The 23,949-nt window shown below is 31.5% G+C and overlaps 1 protein-coding gene and 1 non-coding gene across 2 annotated transcripts; one reads left to right on the top strand and one right to left on the bottom strand.

The window, feature by feature from the left end:
- The first annotated feature begins 15,298 nt into the window (after positions 1-15,298).
- Positions 15,299-15,405, top strand: LOC130508799 (small nucleolar RNA R71). Its single transcript, XR_008942977.1, has one exon. It is a non-coding gene; the product is annotated as a small nucleolar RNA R71 (small nucleolar RNA).
- A 5,525-nt stretch (positions 15,406-20,930) lies between these two features.
- Positions 20,931-22,995, bottom strand: LOC108840390 (myb-related protein 306). The gene is made up of 3 exons (XM_018613219.2): positions 22,577-22,995; positions 22,353-22,482; positions 20,931-21,953 (listed from the first exon to the last, which is right to left on the bottom strand). The coding sequence occupies exons 1-3, from the start codon at positions 22,707-22,709 to the stop codon at positions 21,194-21,196; spliced, it is 1,023 nt and encodes a 340-aa protein (XP_018468721.1). The 5' UTR covers positions 22,710-22,995; the 3' UTR covers positions 20,931-21,193.
- Positions 22,996-23,949: the final 954 nt, after the last annotated feature.

A 23,949-nucleotide genomic window follows, 5' to 3' on the forward strand; every position in this document is an offset into this window, starting at 1 on the left:
ATTTTAAATATAGTATTACCTTATTTAGTTTAGTCAAATATAAAAATTTCGAGAGTTTAATTTTCAAAAAATAATATATCATAAAATCAACAATAATTCATAGGAAACTAATGCAAAAAAAAAAAAATTAATATGTTGTTTCATTTTAAAATAAAGTAACAAAAAGAAAACAATAAGTTTCTGATTTGAAAGAAGTTAACAAAAAGTAAACTAAACCCTAAACCATTTCTTCCAAACCAATTGCTTCAAGAATTTAAACCATAATAAATACATTCCTATAATTATGGCATACTTTTTAGTATTCTTAAAAAATAGTTTTAGGCAACAATCTATATTCTAACCGATTGTACACATAAATATATTTCATATGATTTTTTTAATTATGTTAAAAGATTTTTTTACATTTCAAAAAAATAGATCTGAAAATATTTACACAAGTAAATAAAATCTATATTTTAGGTTCAATAAATCTATTATAACTTGGATGTGAGTTGAGCAGAATTCTCTTTTTCATATTAAACGTTTTAGTATATAGGCTTTGAGTTCAATTTAAATTTTGCAAAAAATTATTATTATTTTCACAAAATTAATATTTTCGATATTTATCATCGAAAACATATAAAATAATTATTAAATAATCTTTTTTACAACTAACTATTAAATAAAATTAGATATTTTAAGATAGACAATTCCGCATTTTTAAAGTGCTGATCAAAATCTAGCTATTATTTAAAATGAAAAGAGATTATGCAGAGAAATAATTCTAAATAATATTTTCTCTATTTTGCAAAGAATGCTACTTTGATACTTTTCACACAGATTAAGAAAATAATAAAATGCATTTATGTTTACAACTATTCAACCAATAATATTTGAGAGATAAAATTCTTTATGAAGTCAGTATATTTTAATTAATATTAAACTTAAAATAAGTATAAATTACATTAAAAATTTAATTGATACTTTTGATGTAAAAAAAGTCAAAATTACACCTTTTGTAAAATAGAACAAGTATTAAAACAAGTTCTGTTACAAAAGTAATACACAAATGAAAAATTGCAAGATATTATTCACTGATGGGTATAGTGATAAATATACATTTATTAATAATCACATCATTAGTTTAATTTTAGGTGCAGTCTTAAATATAATAATGTATAGTAATTTAGTCGAGTTTCTTGTGATTATAAATGGCATCTTTTTAAATAATTCGTTAGACGCTATTTTGTGATAAAATATTTTATTATTATATTCCTTTCGTTTCTGAATAAGTGTCACTTTGATATTTTTCACACATATTAAAAAAGTGACCAAAATATATGTAACTTATTATAAATTACACCTCTTTAACCAATAATATCTGAGATAAATAAAATTATTTATAAAATCAATGCAGTTTGCAATTAATTTTCAGCTAAAAATAAGTATAATTTAGATTTAAATTGTAAAATGACATTTTTGTATAACAAGAAAAAAAGTTAGAATGACATTTATTAATTTATTTATTTATTTTAATAAAATTTTATTCAACCCTAAAGCGGGGATTCAGATCCGATTACAAGTCCGATTTGAACAAAATTTCCCAGATCAAAGAATTACAAAACTAGTTTCGCCCACCCTCTAAACCCGGCACATTCCACTAGTCTGTTTTTAAAATTTCCAGGAATCGAGTACCGTTCTCATCCATTAACGATAACCACGGGAATGTGAGGTTCTCCTCATTGCTTCGGATGCCGGGAATTTCCATGTCGTCTTTGGAGTAGCTAGTGCCCGATGAACTCCTCAAAGCTTATAACCATCACCGATGTTGAAGCGCTAGACGAACTGGGAACGTACCTTGCTCTTACCAAGAGAAGTCCGTCTCCAAACTCGCACAAACCAAACAAAAAACGGGTTGAGCTCAACGCCACAGCCTGCCAAGTTAATCTTGTAAACCTGCAAAGAAAGTCTAGCCACACTGTCACATAGCACCAAAGAACTAATGCGACACCGGGATGTGCGCTTTGACAAATTGTTGACCCGAGACGACCAATGACTCCCGAGGAGGATCGCCTCCCAATTCCGACCATCGAGAACCGATGGACCGCTTGCAATGCTGCTAAATACCAGCTTCCGGAGTCAATCGGAAGTGAAACAAATCTACGCCTTAAGACTTGGCTCCGATAAGAAGTTGTAACCTTCAAACGGAGGACATGACAAGATGCCGTGAAAGAGCAATCAGAAGTGAAGTGGGGCAACCGAGGATCATCGAGAAGCCATAGACGACTCTCTGTCACAACCACCAGCTACACCCACACGAGCCAGAGCTGAAGAAGCTCCCGAAGAACCAGATACCATCTCCACCTGCGTATCACAGATCTAAGGCACGTCTCGGAAGTGAAGAACTCCCGAAGCTCACTTGAAATCGAGGGGATGGAATGGGACTGGTCGACACCGAAGAGGATCAAGGAACCAGCCACTGAGTTCGATTGAGACCACCAATAACCATACGGCACCGCCGTAGACGATTAGCTGGACCAACCCTTCAAACTCCTTCAACGACGCAGAGATCCGATGAAATCAAAAAATGAAAATCGATCCCCACCATGAACCCTAAAAGCCGACTACTCCACCACCCAACCTTAACACCTCCTCGTTATAATTCCAGACGAAGCCAAGGACTCGCCATTGTAGAAGCTCCGCGCGCGAAGAGCAAACAATCGCCAGACACCGCCAAGCCAGAACCACAAACATATCAAAGGGCAAGAGAAAGGTGAGGAGCAGCAAAAGACAAATGAGATAAAGGAGTAAAGGCTCCTCCGGCGACCACACGCGCACGCACGCACCACCGGAGCCAGTTACAGAGAGCTGAGAAGATGTGGTCGGGAAGAGAGGAAGAGAGGATAAGGAGAGAGAAAGTTTCTTCTTTTTTTGTCTTTACTTTTTTTTGTTGTTAGAATGACATTTATTATGAAACATATAGAATGTATTGATCAGATTTGTCCATTTTATATTGAACAAAACTTGGGTTCACCCCCTGTGGTGAACTCTCAAATTCACCTCAATTGTTAGCACCAATCAAAGTGCCATGTAAGACTAATAAAAAAAAGAAACAAAATTAAAAAAAAGAAAGAAATAAAAAAGACGTAGACTAATTTTTTTAACGTCATCCATGGTTTTTTCTTCATCACCTACACAAAATATTGAAAGCTTATTTATCATCCACACAGAATATTGAAAGTTTTGTTTGTCAAATTGGTAAATCCAAAACATTAAACCCTAAACTCTTGGGTAAATCCTACACCTTTGGGTAAACTCTAAACCTTTGGAATATCTCTTTACCCAGCGATTTAGGGTTTACCCAAGGGTTTAGGGTTTATCCAAAGGTTTAGGGTTTAGTATTTTGGGTTTAGGGTTTAGTGTTTTGGGTTTAGATTTAAGATATAAGAACAGAGGATTGTAGACACTAATTTGACAAATAAAGCTTTCAATATTCTGTGTGGATGATAAAGAAGCTTTTAATATTGTGTTGGTGATGAAGAAACCATAGATGACGTTACAAAAATTAGTAGACGTATTTTTCACTTCTTTCTCTTTTTTTTTAATTTTGTTTCCTTTTTTTATTAATCCTATATGTCATTTTGATTGGTACTAACAATTGAGGTGAATTTGAGAATTCACCATAGGGGTGAACCCAAGTCTTGTCCTTTTATATTCCAACTTTTTTACTAGGGTGTATCGTTAACTTCCAGAAATTTTGAACTGTATATATTGCAATTTTCCAACTTAGAAATTGTTATGAAACTAAATCTAGCTAGAAAAAATAAACACTAGTTAAAGTGTATAGAACAGAGTTTACAAAAAAAAATGTATAAAACAAGATATCGAAACATCTCTCAATTAGGTGGCATACTTCATGGAGCTTGAAGTTGAGATTGGTGAAGGCCCATTACAAACAAATCAATCGGCATTTAAAAATAGTGATGATTGTGGCTCTTTCGTCAATGAGCAACGTTTAGAAAGACCCACCCACTATAAAATCAGCATTGTTAGCATTGAAGGATTTTCCTTTTCTTTGTGTTTTTTTCTTTCTCACTAATGAGCCGATGTGGAGATCCCTAAGTGCCCATTCAAACGCTTATAAAAGGCCCATGGTTCGGATCTTGTCAAGTTCTACTGAAACCGTTTACTAGTTAAATTACAAGTGCAGAAATGCAAAATGAGAAAGGGCCGTGATGAAGGAAATTAAAATATACATAGTGGAATGAAAATGCAGTTATTTAAAAATTAAAAATAATCCCCTATATATTAAAGGAGTAACATTTGAAAAATAATAACCTCACTTTTGTAGTATTTAGAAAAAGTCTCATGTCAATATGTCATTCAATTAAGATGTTAATTAATTCTACGTGTCATGATTAGATTGAAATTGAAAAAATGAATGGTCTAATTTGATATATTTATTTTCTTTCCTTAAATAAAACCTACAGAATTATCATAAATGACTAATATATATATGACAATTAATGATTCTAATAATAAAGATTTGATAACAAATTATATATCTTCCATCATTTTTTGTTTAATTTTATATTATTAAAATAAACTAAACAATCAAATTAGTTACAAAATTTAAATTTGGATTTTTTCGTATAGTTTATATATTGAATTTAAAAAACGGCAATAAATGACTAAACATATTAAAATTATTATGTTAAAATTAATGATCAATGGTTTAATATTTTTATTATAAGAAGATACACATGATTTTAAAATCATACGAGTAAAAAATATCATTTAATAATAAAATAAATATATATAGATTAAAATAAATACCATATAAGATTACATAAATATTTTAATATTAAAACTTTCAATGAATTTTCAAGAACATTTATAAATTATAGACTTATTATATAAGCGATGATCATAGAACCATATGATTACGAAGTCTCATTTAATAAATAACTATATAAAATATATTATTCTTAGGAAAATATATTGGTCCATCTTAATTTATATTACACTTTTTATTAAACTAACTATTGAATTGATAAATAATGTATAGAAAAACAATCTCGCACTTTCCTTAAATAAAAGTCATGAAATTATATAATATGATTAACGTATATATGAAAATTAATTATTATGAACAATAAATATTTGATAAAAAAATTGTATCTTAGTTCTTTTATTTATTTATTTTATATTATTAAAGATATTAAACAATCACATTAACTATATAATAAAACATTTAGATATTTTTTATATTTATATTTTGAATTTTTGAAAACGTCCATCAATTATTAGAAATTTGAATATCCCACTAAGAAAATTTTGTGATCAATAGCTTAATTTGTTTTATTATAATAAGATACAAATGATGATAAAATTGTATTTAATATGAATTTTTATTAAATAAATATTCAAATTACATAACTTTCCTTAAATAAAAGCTACGAAATTACCTAATATGATTAAAGTATATATGAAAATTAATGATTATGAATAATAAATATTTGATAACAATTTTTGTATCGTAGTTCTTTTTGTTTAGTTTTATATTATTAAAATATATTAAATAATCACATTAACTATATAATAAAAACATTTAGATTTTTTCTTATATGTTATATTTTGAATTTTTCAAAACGTCTATAAATTATTAGAAATTTGAAGATCCCACTTTGAAAATTTTGTGATCAATAACTTTATTTGTCTTATTATAATAAAATACAAATGATCATAAAATTGTATTAATATGAATTTTTATTTAATAAATATTTAAACTAAATATTATATATATATATATACTAGCGATTTAAAGCGACAAGATTGACTGCATCAATTTAGTCGTCCAGTTGAAACCTTTCAAAACTATGTGGAAGACTAAAGTCGAAGTAATTCGATTTTGAAAATAATAAGATGATGGTTCTAAAATTATTAAAATGGTTCTCAATGATGTGAAAGTTAAATATTAAAAAAATTGTAGAACCTGTTATTGGAATAAAAATGACTTATTGACCACATTACAGTTTATATAGATACAAACAGAGTGATAAAAAATTTAAGCCCAAATTGATCAGGTTCATCATAAATTCAAAATAGATTTCGGTCCACAATTACAATTACAAATGTTCAGTCCAATATATTCTATATATATTAAATCACTTGAATTATAATTAGGTAACAATTTACTGTGATGCTCCTTATTTTCTTAGTCTTTTTTTTGATCTTTTTACTTTATTTTAACAGTAACTAAATTGAAGTAAAGATTATCAATTTGATGGATAACAATTAGTTGAAATTTTTTACAATTTTTTTTATCTTTAAACAAACAGAGTTGTATTCAATCGAAGACATATTAATTTGATGAACACTAAATATGGAAGAATAATAATTTTTTATTTTATGCTTCTGTTTTTTTTTTTTTTTTTTTTTTTTAAATTTAGAGCTTTGATATTAATTTTAGATTTGATTATTTTATTAGATGATAAAAGCTTCTTTTTTTTTGTTTTTTAATTCTTTTATTTAAATATATAATATTTTTTTAATAAATGACTTTTTGACAACATGACTCCAAAATCTATACTATTATTTGAGAAGTGATTTTGCTTATTTGTCACGCTATCCATGATTTTAGGCTGAGTCATAATTTTAATAAAGGTTTTTAATTTTAGCTAGACTAATTAAAGTTTTGATATCTTTCATGAATAATTACATAATAGTACTTGAATATTTAAAATAGTACATAAAAATAAAAAAATGATTTGTATTTTTTATAAACATAATATATTTATGGCATTTAAAAAAAAGTTATTAAATTTATTTTAGTATTAAAATACTAAAATGAGGTATATAAGCAATAATAATAAATTTGATTTATATTTGTTTTTTTAACGTGATTTTTCATGGTATTTTGTTTTTAGTTCTTATTATTCAGTTTCAAGAATAACATTTATTTTTTATTTAAACTGAAATTTGAATATTCATTTTTTCTAAATATTTTTATCAGGAATAAATTATTTAAAAAAAATTATTTTCAAAATATCTGCTTGCAAAAGAAAATATTTTCAAAATATTGATTTTAGTTTACAACGAATAACTTATATTTATAAAATTTTAGAATGAACTATATTTACTTTTTTTTTTCAAGAGTTTCATTGAATTATAACTTTGCTTAAACTGAAATTTCTTTAAAAGACTATTTTGTAAAGAAAATTTTGATTTTATTTTTTATAGTAAAAACTGTATTTTCCAAAATGATTATGTTTTAGTTATTATTACTAAAGTCTGAAAGTAAAAGAGTATTTGGAAATAACAAAACATGATTTTATAATAAAGAAATACTATTACTAAGAAAATAACAATTTTAATTTTAAAGTTTATTTTGGTGTAACTATATTTTGAAGTTAAAATATATATTTAATATAGCTTATTTTCTCTATTATAACATTTAGAAATTAAAATAGCGATATATAGGAAATTTTCTTATCTTATACATTACATATTAATGTTTTGTTTGTCAACATGGCTGGTCTGTTTGAGTGTTTATTCAGTTATTACGAGCACAATATAATCATACTTATATCAATAATCTTATTTACTTTGATAAATATAAAAAGTAAAGTTGGATTCTGTTTAACATTTTTGTATTTTGATTTATTTTAAAATTTTGTAGGTTTTGGTAATTCCAAGAATTTGATTTAATAACATCACATTATATTAACAATTATATTTTTGTTTATTTGATTAGATAATGTTTTTATAAATTAATATAATAAAACTGATTAAAAGATAATAACCATATTTTAAAATAAAAACATTAGTGCTATTATCCTAAATTAAAGTTTTTAAATCAATCAAAATTTAAAATCAAGAAATGAAAATATTCAAAAATATTAGAAATTTAGTGTTTTATTTAATTTTTTATCTTTAAACCATTAGTATATATTTATTAATAAGTTTATGTAAAAGAATTGTTCCCTCATGTGCGGACAAAACACCTAGTTCGTATAATATATAATATGATCTCAAACTAAATAATTTTGTTTTTTTTGGTAAAAAACTGAATAAAATGAAACCGACGATATATAAACCAAATTGAACTGAAGTAAATATGGATTTAGAATATTAGTTATATTTTACAAACCGAAATACCAAAAAAAACGAACCGAACCGAAACCAACCCGATATTCGGATTGAACACCCCTAATCCAAATAAAATCGAACTATTATTTCATTCTCCAAAACATAATAAAAATAACAACTTCATCCCGCGCAAGGCGCGGATCTTATCCTAGTCCTTGTTAAAGAATAAACAAAAGGGGCCAAAAATATACAAAACCAGTGGACGTCCAAGATATATCCATTGGTTACTTGCGGATAAAAATAACCGACTTTAACTATATACGGAAGATTTTGGATTTTTAGTTATTGTTGGGTAAGTTTGGGTAGTTACGATTAAATCGGGTATTTTGGTTATTTCAGTTAAAATTGAATCTTCTCGATTGGGAGGATCCGACTCGAATTTGGCTTGTTTTTTTTTATAATTTTGAATGGGGTATTTTTCTTTAAACCCAGAAACCTATATTTAATAGGTCATATCTATATCTGAAGAGGTATTTGAAAAATCATGTCTAGCCTAATACTTTAACAATTGTATTGGTTGTTTATATTTGAAAAATATTCGTAAAACTTGAGACAGGATATAAAATGTAGTATATTTTTACTCACTAAAATTAATTTTAATTATATTACAATGTTCATACGATCAGTATATAAAAAACTATTTCATTATAGTATATTTCATATTTTGTAAATATCCTATAGAATGGAAGAGTAATATTATATGTAAATAAGATTATAATATTGTGTATAATATAGGATACATGAACGTAATAGAAAAGTAAACATTGTTCTTTAAAATAAAATATATACAAATCGATGGCAAATCTATACTACTAAAGCAGAATCCTTCATAGGATTTTGCCCATACTTTTCTAATTTATTTACAATGACATGCCATTCTTATATTTATGGCTAATTAATTTTATTAATTTTTTAAAGGTATTTATGGATACTATCTAATAATAATCATTATATAATCTTCTTGTGTATTTCATATTCAAAACATTTATTTTTATCCATAAATACATAAAATAAATGATATATTCGATTTATACTTTTAAATTTAGGTAATAATATTATTATTATAAGTATAATTATAACTAATATATTTATATTTATATGTTTGGATATGTATACTCATTTGGTTTCCGGTATATATGATGTTCGGTGTTAAAAATGAACTCATTCAAAATTTAGGCCGGATTCAATCGGATTCGATATATTGATTATCGGGTCATTTTCCAGTCAATTTTTGGGATGCGGATATTATGTTCAAACCTTATATTAGACAAAAATTAAAATACATAATTTTAAAATTAAAAATTTTCGGTGAAATTCTTAAAAGAAGAAATCCCGCGTTTCTAAACGCGGGTCAAAATCTAGTCTATACTATTAAAGCAGAATCCTATTTAAAAACTTAGGATTATGCCCATGTATTTCAATATATTTACAAGTCTCTCTCATTGGCATTTAATTTAAACTAAAATAGAATATTCTCTATAACTATAGTAAATAATACTTTCCATATTTGTGAATGATAATAATTTTAATTTTTGTGCAGATTATACTTTCCATTTAATTTGAATATCATTTTTCCATCTATAATATTATTTAAATATCGGATATGAATATATACATGCAAATTAAAAAAATATTATTATGTCATTTTTTTACATAATAGTGATATGCCAACTTTGAGTGTTCATTTTTTTTTAAATTAAGTTTTAGATCTAAACATAAATAAATATAATAGCTTATCACAGTAACCAAAAAAAGAAAATGATATTTTCATATCAATAATAAAGTTTCCTATTACCATTATTTCATTTTCTTCAAATGACGTAAAACAAATTTCATTAAAGTCTAAATAGTTACTTTTTTAATTTTATATAATATTAAGAAGTATGAATTATTTAATAAACATTTCAAAAATATTATTTATTTTTATGATTTTCAGCGGGTCATCTCATATTGGATCTTAGGTTAATAGCGGATTTTTAGATTTTTACCAGGTTTTCTAAGATTATAATTACCATTTTTTATTAAATTGAACTGAATCATACACTTATCACTGGATTTATTGGTTCAATCATATGTATGTGTTGGATATGAAAACACTGCTTAAAAATCAATTATTATAATAGAACAATTTTTTTTTTGAAATACTGATGTTAGGAGTTTTGAGGCTCCTAAGTCAAATGATAGTATAGTGGAAGTTGTTTGTCGAACCAGTTCTGAGGGATTCAAATGCAGGGAGAATGCAAGTATTTGCCTAATCTAAGTGCAATCAGTGAATTGGATGGTTTTTAAACTAAAACTAGAATGCAAGTAACAGAAATGATACTTTTAAGCTATTGGAAAGGAGAACTCATGGGTATAGGGATTTCAGACCTTGGGTGATCAAGTTTCGAACTAAGGATGACAAATGAATCAATCAAACTATTAACTTTAAGCCTAGACACAATTCTAAGCAAGCTCTATGTCTAGATGAATGCTCATTTGCTAACATGTCTCAAACATCAAATGTCTTTGGTTGAATAACATGCAAGCAATCATTACTAACAAGTCTATTAGCTATCTTAGCATCTTTAACAACAAATCTCTTTGGCAAAGTACACTAAAAGCCTAGGAGAGTTGACTCAGACATTTCATCAAACACCTGTCGGGTGAGAAATGCCTAGAGATCACCCTTTGAGTGGCCTACTCAAATGATGCATTAAGATCACTCTACTATGCAAGGAACAAGTATGATCTACACCTAAAACATCCTAGAACTAGCCTAATCACCCTTAATCACCCTAACCCATGAATCCAAAAGGTGATTACTCACTAATCTCCATAATTCCTCTTAAACCCATGATGGATTTCAGATTAATCATGTAGAGAAATAGATGAGAGATCACAAGAACAATAACAAATCAAGCCAAAAAGAGATCTTTTTCTTGAGAGAGTTTGTGTTCTTCAATAGATCAAAGATTATCTGCCAATGGTGGCTACAAAGCATACTTAAACATTAGGTTTTTCAGTGCAAAAACGTGCACAATAAATTGCAAAAAGGTCCTTCAAAAATAATAAAATCGTGCAGCTGGTGACGCAGAGCGACCCCAGAGAATCGCTCCAGCACGTCGCTCTGGCTTCGGGAGCGACCTCGGGTGGTCGCTCCGAGGGGTCGCTCTGACCTTGTTTCTTCGTGTCTCCGAGTGATGAGAACGCGAGCGATTTGGAGTTATCGCTCTGGGAAGGTCGCTCTGAGAGGTGGGGCACAGCGACTCCGTAGGGTCGCTCCGGGAAGGTCGCTCCAGTGCTTTGCTCGTCCAATGATCACCTTTTTCACCTCTTTTGAGCTCCAAACACATCCAAATGTCTCCAATAACTTCGCTTGGCACTCCAGTACCTAATAGAGACTTATGCATGCAAAATGCAACCTAAACATGTTTAAATCCTATTCTATATGATGAAAATGCATATGAATGAATAGCTAAAACAATGCAAATATGCAAGATATCAACTCCCCCACACTAGTCCTTTACTTGTCCACAAGTAAACTTTCAAGAACCAAGGAGAAGAGGTTTGAAGATGGGGACTCATAACCAAAAGAAACTCTTCTTAGTTCTCAACCTAACAACCTTGCATAATCATACCAAATAGCAAGAGCAAAGATTTCATCCATCTCTAACTTCTCTAAGCCTATCCCAGCTCCTTTGATCTCTACACTCATTAATCATGCATCCACAAACCACAAATCCACATCTCTCTAACATTTATGAAGCAACTCAATAGACATCTCACACATGGTCAACTGGTCCAAGTCATTTGGTTTGGTAAGACAAAGGCTTTAATGCAAGTGAAATCAGAGGTTCAAAGTGATCTTTTAAGGTGGTTTACTCTAAAAACAAAGTAGCTTTGACATTACACATAATATATCTAAGAAAGGGATCAACTCATGCATACAATGCTCAATCTCCATTGTTCTACCCTTTCCCAAACACACAAGATATTCAATTATTCCTCAATGTCAAACCCAACTCACATCTCTCACCAAAAGATCCCAAGAACATTCTTCACATCAGACTCTTTCTTTTTGAAATCAATAAGAGATTTTTCACAATTTTAAAACAAATCTTAATCTCCTAACAACTTTGCTAGCCCCTTTTTTCATTTTTTTTTTCTTTTTTTTTTTATATTTTTTTTTATATTTAGGGGCCAAGACTTTTCACAATAAGAGCTAGATGCTTCTCCACTTATCCCATAAAGACTAATCATTTAAGCACAAAGAGTCAAACCTTTCATATTCCCAAATCACAATCACAACACTCACCCCCTTCCTATAGCTAGACAATAGAGTGACTAATCTAGCAAGAATGGAGACTAAGCATTGTCGTTCCCAATACTCTCAACATTATGCACATGTAAAGCTTTCCAAAGAGGCCTCACTCAACAAATAATGATGGTTTAAAAATGAGGTATGGGTTTTGGGAGTGGAGTACCACTTGAGTTTGTCAAAAAGATTGGTAAAACAGATAGGACAACTCAAGTGTGTATATCCATGACTTAGTACACAAGGAACCATATGCAAGAGACATTAAAACAGGAGCTTGCTTCAAAGAGAGAGTATCAACAGTCAAATGAGTTTCAAGAGGAGCATTCAAGGCGCAAAGTTTACAAGCTTTCTAAAGGGTGCTCAAGCTACTTGTCATGATTACAAAGGTCAACAAATTCAGTACTTAGCATGAGCTCTTTACAAGGTTGAAATCCCCCTAATGCATGAATGCAACCTATATGCTTCTAGACTCAATCCTAAAAATGCAAATGGTGCAACTAAATGATTCTTTTTGTGTTTTTCAAATTTTTTTTTTCTTTTTTTTTTCTATGCAAATAAGAATGTAATATGCAATGCATGAGACTCAAAATCATGAAAACAAACATGATCAAATACTTGGTACCTCCCCCACACTTAAATCACACAGTCTCTGTGTGAGTGAGGTACCCAATGGAAATGTGAAATACAAAGAAAAGTGGGATTGTGTGTTACCTTCCGTGGAGCGAGGTGTGAACGTCGCTGCGACAGGTCGCTCCCAGCTGGAGCGACTTTGGTATGTCGCTGTGAGAAGATCGCTCCACGGTCAGTTTCGCTCCGGAGGACACGAGCGACTTCTAGGGGTCGCTGTGGGCAAGCCGCTCCCAGCTGGAGCGACTTCTCTCCCTCGCTCCATGACCTCGCCCTGATGTCCGATTTTCTGCTCCACACATGCACACAACTTCACTTTCCCATTGTTTTATGCAATAAAATGATAATGCAAATACTAATGCAATATATACAAGGATACTCATGGGACTTCCTCCTAAGTGAGCTTGTTTTAAGTCTCTAGCTTGACTTTGTCTCCTTTGGATCAGGCTGGACTAGGTGCAGAAAGTGGAGTTGACACCGCATCTTCCTCAGGTGGTAGCTCATCAAAGTGATCATCAGCAGGAGGAGGATTCATCTCTTCAATGGTGAAGGCTTGTCCAAATACAGTGGGGTTCCTCATTTTCTCCTTGATGTCAAAGTGGAGAATGTTCTCCTTGTCCAAATGGAGGTCAATCTTCCCTTCCTTCACATTCACAATAGCTCCTGCTGTAGCTAAGAATGGCCTTCCAAGAATCAATGGGTCTTGAGCCTCCTCACCCATTTCAAGCACCACAAAATCTGTAGGTATCTCATACCTTCCAATCTTCACAGGGAGATTCTCTAGGATGCCCACAGGGTACTTCACTGAACGATCAACCAACACCAGAGAGAGTCTACACTTCTTGTATTGAGTGAAGCCAAGCTTCTTTGCCACAGACAAATGCATCAAGCTGACACTAGCTCCCAAATCGCAGAGACATTTCTCAAATACCATAGGTCCAAGAGCACAAGGAAGTGTGAAGCATCCTGGATCCTCTAGCTTCTCTGGAGCATCAAGCCTCTGAATGATGGCATTGCACTCATGACTCAGAACCATCATACCCTCCATCTCCTTCTTCTTAGCAGCTACAACATCTTTCAGGAGTTTGCTGTATTGAGGAATCAGCATGAAAGCATCAATGATGGGCATTGTAACCTGAGCTTCACTCATCTGCTTCTCAAACAAAGCCTTGTACTTCTGTAGCAGCTGCTTCTTGAATCTACCAGGGAATGGAAGCTTTGGTTCATAGGGAGGGGGGACAGGAGAGCTCTCACTTGCTGGAGCAGCAAATTCACCATCTTCTGTTGTTTTCTTCTCTTCTCCAACCTTTCCGTTACCCTTGGCTTTCACAATCTTCTCCAAGATCTCATCATCTGTCTTCTCATCAACAATGACCACTTCATCATCTAGATTGATGGCTACCTCATCACCTTGTTTCTCAGCATCCTTGGTGAGGGTTCTAGGAGGTAACTGCTTACCACTCCTGAGTGTGACAGCTTTTGCTTCCTTGGGGTTTTGATCAGATTTTCCAGGTAGAGATCCTGGCTGGCGATTCTGGTGGGTGCTCATGGAAGCAAACTGAGTCTCCAAATGCTTGACAGAAGAAGCGAGGTGGGTGAATTTGTTGTTGAGCTCATTGTAGCTCCCATCAATCTTGGAGTGAAGGTTCTTCAGCTCATAGCCCACATGCTTCTCACTTCTAGTCTGAGACTCCAAGATCTGTTTCAGTAAGGCATCAGTGCTGCTCTGTTGAGGGGCAGAGGAGCTAGGAGAGGAGGTTTGCTGAGGCTGCTGGTTGTTTCTAGGCTGATAACCACTTTGCTGGTTGTTTGAATAGGGCTTCTGTTGGTAGTTGTTGTACTGAAAGTTGGGTTCCTTCTTGTACCAGCTACCATTACTGTTGATGAAACACAATTCTTCTTGCCCTTCCAAACCATCAACCTCATTGACAGTAGGAGGTATCTCCTGTTGTGGGTTACCAACAAAGTTCACATGCGCTTGTGTGGCCTTATCAGTAATGAGTTTGTCAATCTTCTTCTGGAGAGCCTTTATCTCATTCCTTGTTTGATTGTCATCACCTCTGCTGCTTCTGTCATGGTCTCCACTGTAGACTGCATCACTTTTAACCATGTTGTCAACCAGAGCCTCTGCCTCTTCCTCAGTTCTCCCCAAAAAGAACCCATTGCTAGCTGTATCCAGTCTGGCTCTGTACTTAGGAAGAGCACCTCTTGTAGAATGTGCTCAGCAAGCTCTCCTTAGAGAATCCATGGTGTGGGCACTGAGCTTGGTAACCATTGAATCTCTCCCAAGCTTCACCGAATCCTTCCAAGTTCTTCTGTTGGAAGCTGGAGATCTCATTCCTCAACTTAGCAGTTCTTGAGGTAGAGAAAAAATTCTCCAAGAATGCCCTTTTGTAGTCTTCCCAAGTGGTGATGGAGTCACTTGGTAGAGACTTCTCCCATTGACGTGTCTTATCCCCCAAAGAGAAAGGGAATAGCTTGAGCTTTAAGACATCCTCTGACACACCATTAGTCTTTGACATACCACAGTAGCTGTCAAACTTATCCAAGTGATCAAATGGGTCCTCCACAGCCAGACCATGATACTTGTTGTTCTCTATGCAGTTTAGCAGTCCTGACTTGATCTCAAAGTTGTTAGCAGCCACAGCTGGTGCTCGGATTCCAAGTCTAGGACCATGGATGTTGGGGCGGTCATAAGTGCCAATGGGGCGAGCTGGTCGCTGTTGGGGCCCTTGTGGAGCATTGTTTACTCCATTGGGGTTCAGAGGATTTTGTTGTTCTTCCATTGCAGCTTCCAGTGGCTGCAGTTGAGCTTGTTGCTCTTCTTCTCTTCTTTTTCTAGCACACTCTCTCTCTAAAGCTCTGATGTCTGCGGCTCTTGGAACAAGGTTTGATGTACCCTTGCTCCTCAAGTTCATACACCTGAAAATCACAAAGAGGTGAAGAAGAAAATCAGTAACTTACAAAAATAAAAATGACTTAGTCTCAAGCAAATGACTAAATCTCAATGTTCAAATCAAACTCAGAATTTGGCAACGGCGCCAATTTGATGTTAGGAGTTTTGAGGCTCCTAAGTCAAATGATAGTATAGTGGAAGTTGTTTGTCGAACCTGTTCTGAGGGATTCAAATGCAGGGAGAATGCAAGTATTTGCCTAATCTAAGTGCAATCAGTGAATTGGATGGTTTTTAAACTAAAACTAGAATGCAAGTAACAGAAATGATACTTTTAAGCTATTGGAAAGGAGAACTCATGGGTATAGGGATTTCAGACCTTGGGTGATCAAGTTTCGAACTAAGGATGACAAATGAATCAATCAAACTATTAACCTTAAGCCTAGACACAATTCTAAGCAAGCTCTATGTCTAGATGAATGCTCATTTGCTAACATGTCTCAAACATCAAATGTCTTTGGTTGAATAACATGCAAGCAATCATTACTAACAAGTCTATTAGCTATCTTAGCATCTTTAACAACAAATCTCTTTGGCAAAGTACACTAAAAGCCTAGGAGAGTTGACTCAGACATTTCATCAAACACCTGTCGGGTGAGAAATGCCTAGAGATCACCCTTTGAGTGGCCTACTCAAATGATGCATTAAGATCACTCTACTATGCAAGGAACAAGTATGATCTACACCTAAAACATCCTAGAACTAGCCTAATCACCCTTAATCACCCTAACCCATGAATCCAAAAGGTGATTACTCACTAATCTCCATGATTCCTCTTAAACCCATGATGGATTTCAGATTAATCATGTAGAGAAATAGATGAGAGATCACAAGAACAATAACAAATCAAGCCAAAAAGAGATCTTTTTCTTGAGAGAGTTTGTGTTCTTCAATAGATCAAAGATTATCTGCCAATGGTGGCTACAAAGCATACTTAAACATTAGGTTTTTCAGTGCAAAAACGTGCACAATAAATTGCAAAAAAGTCCTTCAAAAATAATAAAACCGTGCAGCTGGTGACGCGGAGCGACCCCAGAGAATCGCTCCAGCACGTCGCTTTGGCTTCGGGAGCGACCTCGGGTGGTCGCTCCGAGGGGTCGCTCTGACCTTGTTTCTTCGTGTCTCCGAGTGATGAGAACGCGAGCAATTTGGAGTTATCGCTCTGGGAAGGTCGCTCTGAGAGGTGGGGCACAGCGACTCTGTAGGGTCGCTCCGGGAAGGTCGCTCCAGTGCTTTGCTCGTCCAATGATCACCTTTTTCACCTCTTTTGAGCTCCAAACACATCCAAATGTCTCCAATAACTTCGCTTGGCACTCCAGTACCTAATAGAGACTTATGCATGCAAAATGCAACCTAAACATGTCTAAATCCTATTCTATATGATGAAAATGCATATGAATGAATAGCTAAAACAATGCAAATATGCAAGATATCAAATACAAATAGAAAACTTTAAAATTATTTATTCTCTAATCAAAATTACAAATTCAATTAAATTTATTAAAATAAAAATATACCGCGCTTATAAAGCGCATGTCAAAATCTAGTGATAGTATTGAAAGCAAAATTGTGCATATATAGATTATTTAGGAAAGAGTATATACTATTAAAGAAATCAGATTTATAATTTTTTCCGTGACATAATAGTTAAGGTTTAAAGGCTTCTACATCCAGGTCTGAGATTCGTGTTCCAGACGATGCAATTTCTATATCAGGAGATCTGGATTTCAATTCCCGGAGAAGACGATATGCAGAATATTGGAGAAAAACCTTACAAGGAATCTTCAGCAAGGCGCAAAAAATATCGTTACAAATGGATTTTACAGGCGACTCAGAGTGATGCAGTCAGATGAATCTTCATAATACATGTAGCATAGGCGGCTGTAATATCATTTATGTAATGTTTTTCATAGTTTCTGCCCGATAAAAAAGATTTATAGTGTTAACTCTTAGATTTTTTGAGTGGATATTGATTAAATATATTAAACTAAAATTAAAAAATGGCATAGCGAGTCTAAATATTAAACCAAAGACATAATTTAGGAGGAATTCTACTTTACTATAGATTATTATCAAATTCTACATATTAAATCTTATGCTACTAGTCTAAATTTGTAACATGCTATAATTTATCTTGCTTGTCATCCCTAGAAAGACAAACAAAAAACTTTCTTTTTACTAGTCTAAAATGTTTCACGTTTTTTTTCCTAAAATAATTATACTATAAATAGAAAATTCTAAAATGGAAATCTTTTGTAAATTAATAACTATAAATCTTTGTAAACGAAGATCTTCGAACACTTTCGTAGAAGCTTATTCTTCATTGTTTATTTGTTTTTGGAATATGCTAGACTACAAAATTTGAAAAATAAATCCTTACAACGTTGTAACTCATCCAAAGAAAAAATAAAAGCTAACTATTTTGTTGGTGTGTATAATAATTTCAGTAATTGAGAACAATATGTTACAAATACCATATTAAATAATTATAGAATTTTTATGTATTCTATAGATCAAATCAAAGCTGTTAACTTCAGTGATACGCTGTTGGATGTTCATGGCCTCCATATTGTTGTCAGTTGAGTAATTATGCACTGCAGAATCATCCTTAACCCTTAAAGATGACTTATCCTCTCAAACCTCATCCATATAACATCATTTCATATCTCTTAATTGCTGGCTCGATTGAATAGCATACTTTTTTCTAAAGGTTTTCAATCTCTGTCTCAGCCCATAAGTCACCTTTAGTTTCCGCTATAGATACTTCTTACCAAACAAAATGTTTGAGTTTCATGAAGTATTATAGCTTCCAAATAAATACCATAACTAATAGAGCAAAAACTCTATATAATAAGTAATGTTGAGACTGTGACATGTTATTAATTTATATAGTTGTTAATTTACAAAAAAAAAATCATTTTTTAGAATTTTCTATTTAAGAATATATATTTTATATAAAATAAAAAAATAATTAATTTTACGGTATATATATTAATTAAGTTTTTGAAATTCCACTTTAATATTATTTTTCTTATATTGTTTCCTGTATATGAAATATGTTCTGCATAATTTAATTGTGGTTTTAGATATTATTATTCTAAATATTATCAAAATATATTGAACTGTTAAGGAAAAATATAGATAATATCATTTGAATATAAGAACAATAAAATGTTTTTTTACATATATAACTTTACTGTATGTATAAATTATTAGTTTACGATTTTAAAGGGATCATTTATTTATATGATTTTTTTTAAAAAAAAAATATTTTTTATCGATTTTGTCATACTTTAAACTGTCTAACTCAAAATCAGAATAATTTACTAATTTTTGTTATCTATTACTTCTTCTATTTTTGAATAAGTGTCATTTTAACATTTTTTCACAGATTAAGAAAATGAATGAAATATATATAAATTGTTATTAATTACACATCTTTGAACAATAGTATTTGGGATAAATAAAATTATTTATAAAATCAATGCAGCTTGTAATTAATTTTCAGCTGAAAACAAGTATAATTTGCATTGAAATTATAAAGTGACATTTTTGTGTAATAAGAATAAAAAATAGGATGACATTTATTATGAAATAGAGAGAGACTAATTTTGAGCATTAATTTATAAAGTTTATACCGTATGTCTATAAAACCTGGTGCATGGCCCATATCTCCGATTAGTCAATTAAATATGCGAATCTTGTCTAATTACATTAAATGATGATTTAATGATTGGTCAATTCTGAAACTAATATCACAAGATAAATGTGTAGTCGGTAGTCTACGAGAGTATGACCCAATAGTGTCATTAATGCATGTTTCGAAGTTTAATGAGTTCACCCTAGAGGTGAACCCAAGTATTTCTCCTTAAAATTTAGTGTAGACGGTGTTAATATTATTTTTTTTTTATTTTCAAACTAATACTATTTTTTTGTTTGTTTTATTTTTTTTATTTTTTTTATTTTTAAAAATAAATGCTAAATATTGTGTTTCTTTTTTTAAAAGATACTGAATATGAAATACTGAAATCCTATTGGTTGGATGAACCTAAAGTTCACTTTAGGGGTGAACCTAAAGTTCACTTTAGGGGTGAACCCAAGAATTACTCAATCCTAAATCGTAAACTAAACCCTAAACACTAAACACTAAACCCTTAACTTTTAGGTAACCCTAAATCCTTGGGTAAACCCTAAACTCTTAAATAAAATCTAAACTCTGGAATAAATCTTAAACTCATGTCCTAAACACTAAACACTAAATAATAAAATTTTGGATAAATCTTAAACCCTTGGGTAAATCTTAAAATTTAGGATTTACTGTTTATGGTTTAGTGCTTAAGACTTAGAGTTAAGATTTATCCAAAAGTTTAGGGTTTACCCAAGGGTTTAGGGATTATCTAAGAGTTTAGGGTTTAATGTTTGGAATTTAGTTTATGATTTAGGGTTTAATGCAGACATGGTTAATAATATTAATTTTCTTTTTTTTCGAACTATTTTTTATTTTTTTTTTGTTTTTTTATTTTTAAAAGTAAATGCTAAATATCTTGTTTTCTTTTTAAGAAAAATCTACATACAAAATGAATCAATATGATTGGTTGGTGAACCTTTAAGTTCACCCTAGGGGTGAAGTATTTCTACTGTCAACACCCTTCACATTTGTTTATCTATTAAAACCTAATCCAGTGAAAAATCAAATATTAGAAAAAACTGTAATGCTAAAAGCAACTAAATGGAGTATCATAGTACATGTATTAAATATTTTTTTGATTGATTCCAAAATTCCGTCACAGTTCCTTAATCAAGTTCTTTTTTTTTTAGTCACAGTTCTTACAATTTTCAATCCTGAAAAATATAATGTGTTTATCAAAAGGAAATAAAAGTACTTGAAACTGAAAATAAAAATACAGAAGATCTCAGGGTATTGCACTATGTTTTAACTACATATAAAAGTAGATCAAAGTTCACAATTTTATCATTCATCTACTTGACAACAAGCAAAGCTACACAATGTTCAAAGAAAAGACAAGCAAGACATAAAGTAAAATAAAATCCAACTAAAAATCATAAAGGAGAATTATATAGGCAGGAAACCTATGATAAATACATCTCCCCCAAAAGAAGGTTCGAACTAGGGTGCAAAGTGCAACCTCATTTTGGAGTTGCTGCACGTTTTTTTTTTGTTCTTAGAACAAATGTTGACAGTTGTTATCATTATCCATACCTTCTAAAGACACATCAAACAGATCTTCTTGATCGTCATCACACGGACCCATGCCTTGATCATCATATAACCATTGCTCGATCAGAGACAAGGAGCCATGATCATCAATAGTAGCATTAGTAGTTGCTTCTATGTCAGCGTTCGGCTTGCTCTGATCACCTTTGAATATTCTTGTCTCCGCCATCAAATTCAACTTACCATCAACTGATCCAGATTCTGAGTGCGATGAGAAGAACGAGTGATGATCAAGTACTCCTCCTTCACCCGTGCTTGAGCTCAGGTTCATGGAGTGTGATGAAGTGTTAGGCATCGAAGAAGATGAGCTTGTCCAGTTCTGTAGTAACTTAAATATGTTATCCGTGCTTGACGCATAAGTAGATTTGGCAGAATGATGAGTTTTTGATGAGTCGGGATCTGGAGGAATCGATGAAGATGGTTGGTCAAGTGATAAGGCTTGGAGTAAGGCTTGTTTGGCCATGTTTATGTCTGTTTGAAGCTTTTTCTCCCATTGACCTTTGTTGACGACCCTTTTGTTGTTGTTGTTGTTGTTACAGCTATTGCTGTGGATACTACAAGAGGGAATCTCTGTCATATCGGTGTTATCTTCGTTGGTGATACCGTTTTGAAGATTCTGCTCGAGTTTCTTTTTAAGATGAATGTTCCAATAGTTCTTGATATCATTGTCTGTCCTCTGGGGTAGATATGATGCTATGGCTGCCCATCTAATATTCAAAGACGATAGTAAATTAAACTCAAGAAAAAACTAGAAACGAAACACTAATCGATAGATCAACAAACAAAGATATTGGAGAGGAAGTAAAAATATTTTGAAGTTTACGAGCTTTTACTTTGAAATCAGTTAGAAGTGAATGATATAGCTCATATACTTATATATTTAATGCAAATCTCATTTCATTTTCATATAAAGTTTTTAACATATATAAAATTAGGTTAAAACTTACATTGAAAGATAAAAAAAAATTAACTTTTAAGTTTCATAATTTTTTTTGTTAAAAGGTTTAAGTTTCATGAATTGATAATTGATTAAAAGTGACTGGGTTAATATATAAAATATACAATTTCTGAAATTGGAGGATAACTGAAGGCGTATTTTTAAATACCTATTCCCCAAAAGAGCTTGGAGGCGGATGATCGTTTTCTCCTCAGGCTGAGTAAAATTTCCTCGTTTAATTCCAGGACGAAGGTAATTAGTCCATCTAAGTCTACAACTCTTGCTACACCTTAGCAAACCTGAAACCATATATACATGTATATATCAAGACGAGTGTTAAAGAGAAGAAAAAATATGGGACATAAATAAGAGAAAAGAGATGAATATCAAGACCGGTGTTTAAAGGAACAGATCTCCAGTTTCCAGGGCCATGTTGTTGGATATAAGAGACCAAGATTATATCTTCTTCAGGAGTCCACGGTCCTTTCTTCACCTCCATCTTGCCGCAACAAGGTGGTCTACCCATATTCACAGGCACACGCCTTGATCGTGTCTCTCCTGTGTATCTCTTCTTCTTCCTCTCTCTTTATTATATATAGGTAGGTATACTGTGATTGGTGTGTGTGTGTAAGATATATATAGTAACTAGAAATCCTCCATGATTGGATTTTTGCAAAAGGGTTCTTCTTGAAATAACACTTTCGCCTTGAAATACCTATCTTTTGTTGAAACTTTTTATTTAGCTCTTGTTGTTGTCTCATTACAAGGGAGGTTTCACTAAAGGGAAAGACAGCGTCTAGGTCACATGGGTCGTTCTTTGGATATGAAATGAAATAAAGACACACATACACGTATTTATAGGGATTTGATCGCTATCACATGAATTACAATTATATATATATAAATGTATACATTTTGGGTTTAATTTTTTTGTCGTTATAATACGTATGAAAGAATTTTAATGTAAATAACCAAAGACGATTAGATTAGAAAATGACAAAAATAAATAAATTGATTATAATATTTGTGATATATCTGTAATATTATTCATGAATCTCACACCTAAGAACATCATTAACCCAAGATACTTAAAGAGTGCTTAGCCATTTTTTATTTATAAAAAAGAAGAAAGATAAGAAGAAGAAGAAGCATAATTAATACTTAATTAAGCACTAAAATTGATGTTGCTTACACTGTAGGAAAAAAAAGCATCATCTTGGGTTTTTTTTAAGCATCCCAACTTAAGCAATTTAGAGTTATCTTGTATAATTTAATTTTAATTGTGTTAATATTTATTTTTCTTCTATTTCCTCTTTTTATCGTTTTACTCTTTTCAAAAACGATGATTCAGAATGCTAGAGAAAAAGCTTAACTCTGAACGGAAATAGAAAACTAAACAAGCCCAAATTTTACGCCACTAGAAGTTTTTAAAACTCTGAAACCCACTAGAAGCTCTTCAAGAGCAGTTTCTCTTATTATTTGAATAAGACCAACCTCCACGATCAGTTTCTCATATTATTTGAATAAGACCAAACCAACAGACTTCCACTTTCCGGTTAAATATAGTTTACGAATACTAAAGTTTTAATTTCTCAAGCTAAATATATATATTTTACTGCTGATATATTATATCCCTACCACGCGTTAACAGATACGGTAATAACTTGTCGTTCCTGTAAAGCCACTATCAGCAGTGACAAGAAACGTTATATTACGTATTAATTTAAATAGGTTTTATAAGTGTTATTGACCAAATAATTACAACA

This window comes from Raphanus sativus, chromosome 2, assembly GCF_000801105.2.
Source record: "Raphanus sativus cultivar WK10039 chromosome 2, ASM80110v3, whole genome shotgun sequence".
NCBI classification, from domain to species: Eukaryota; Viridiplantae; Streptophyta; class Magnoliopsida; order Brassicales; family Brassicaceae; genus Raphanus; species Raphanus sativus.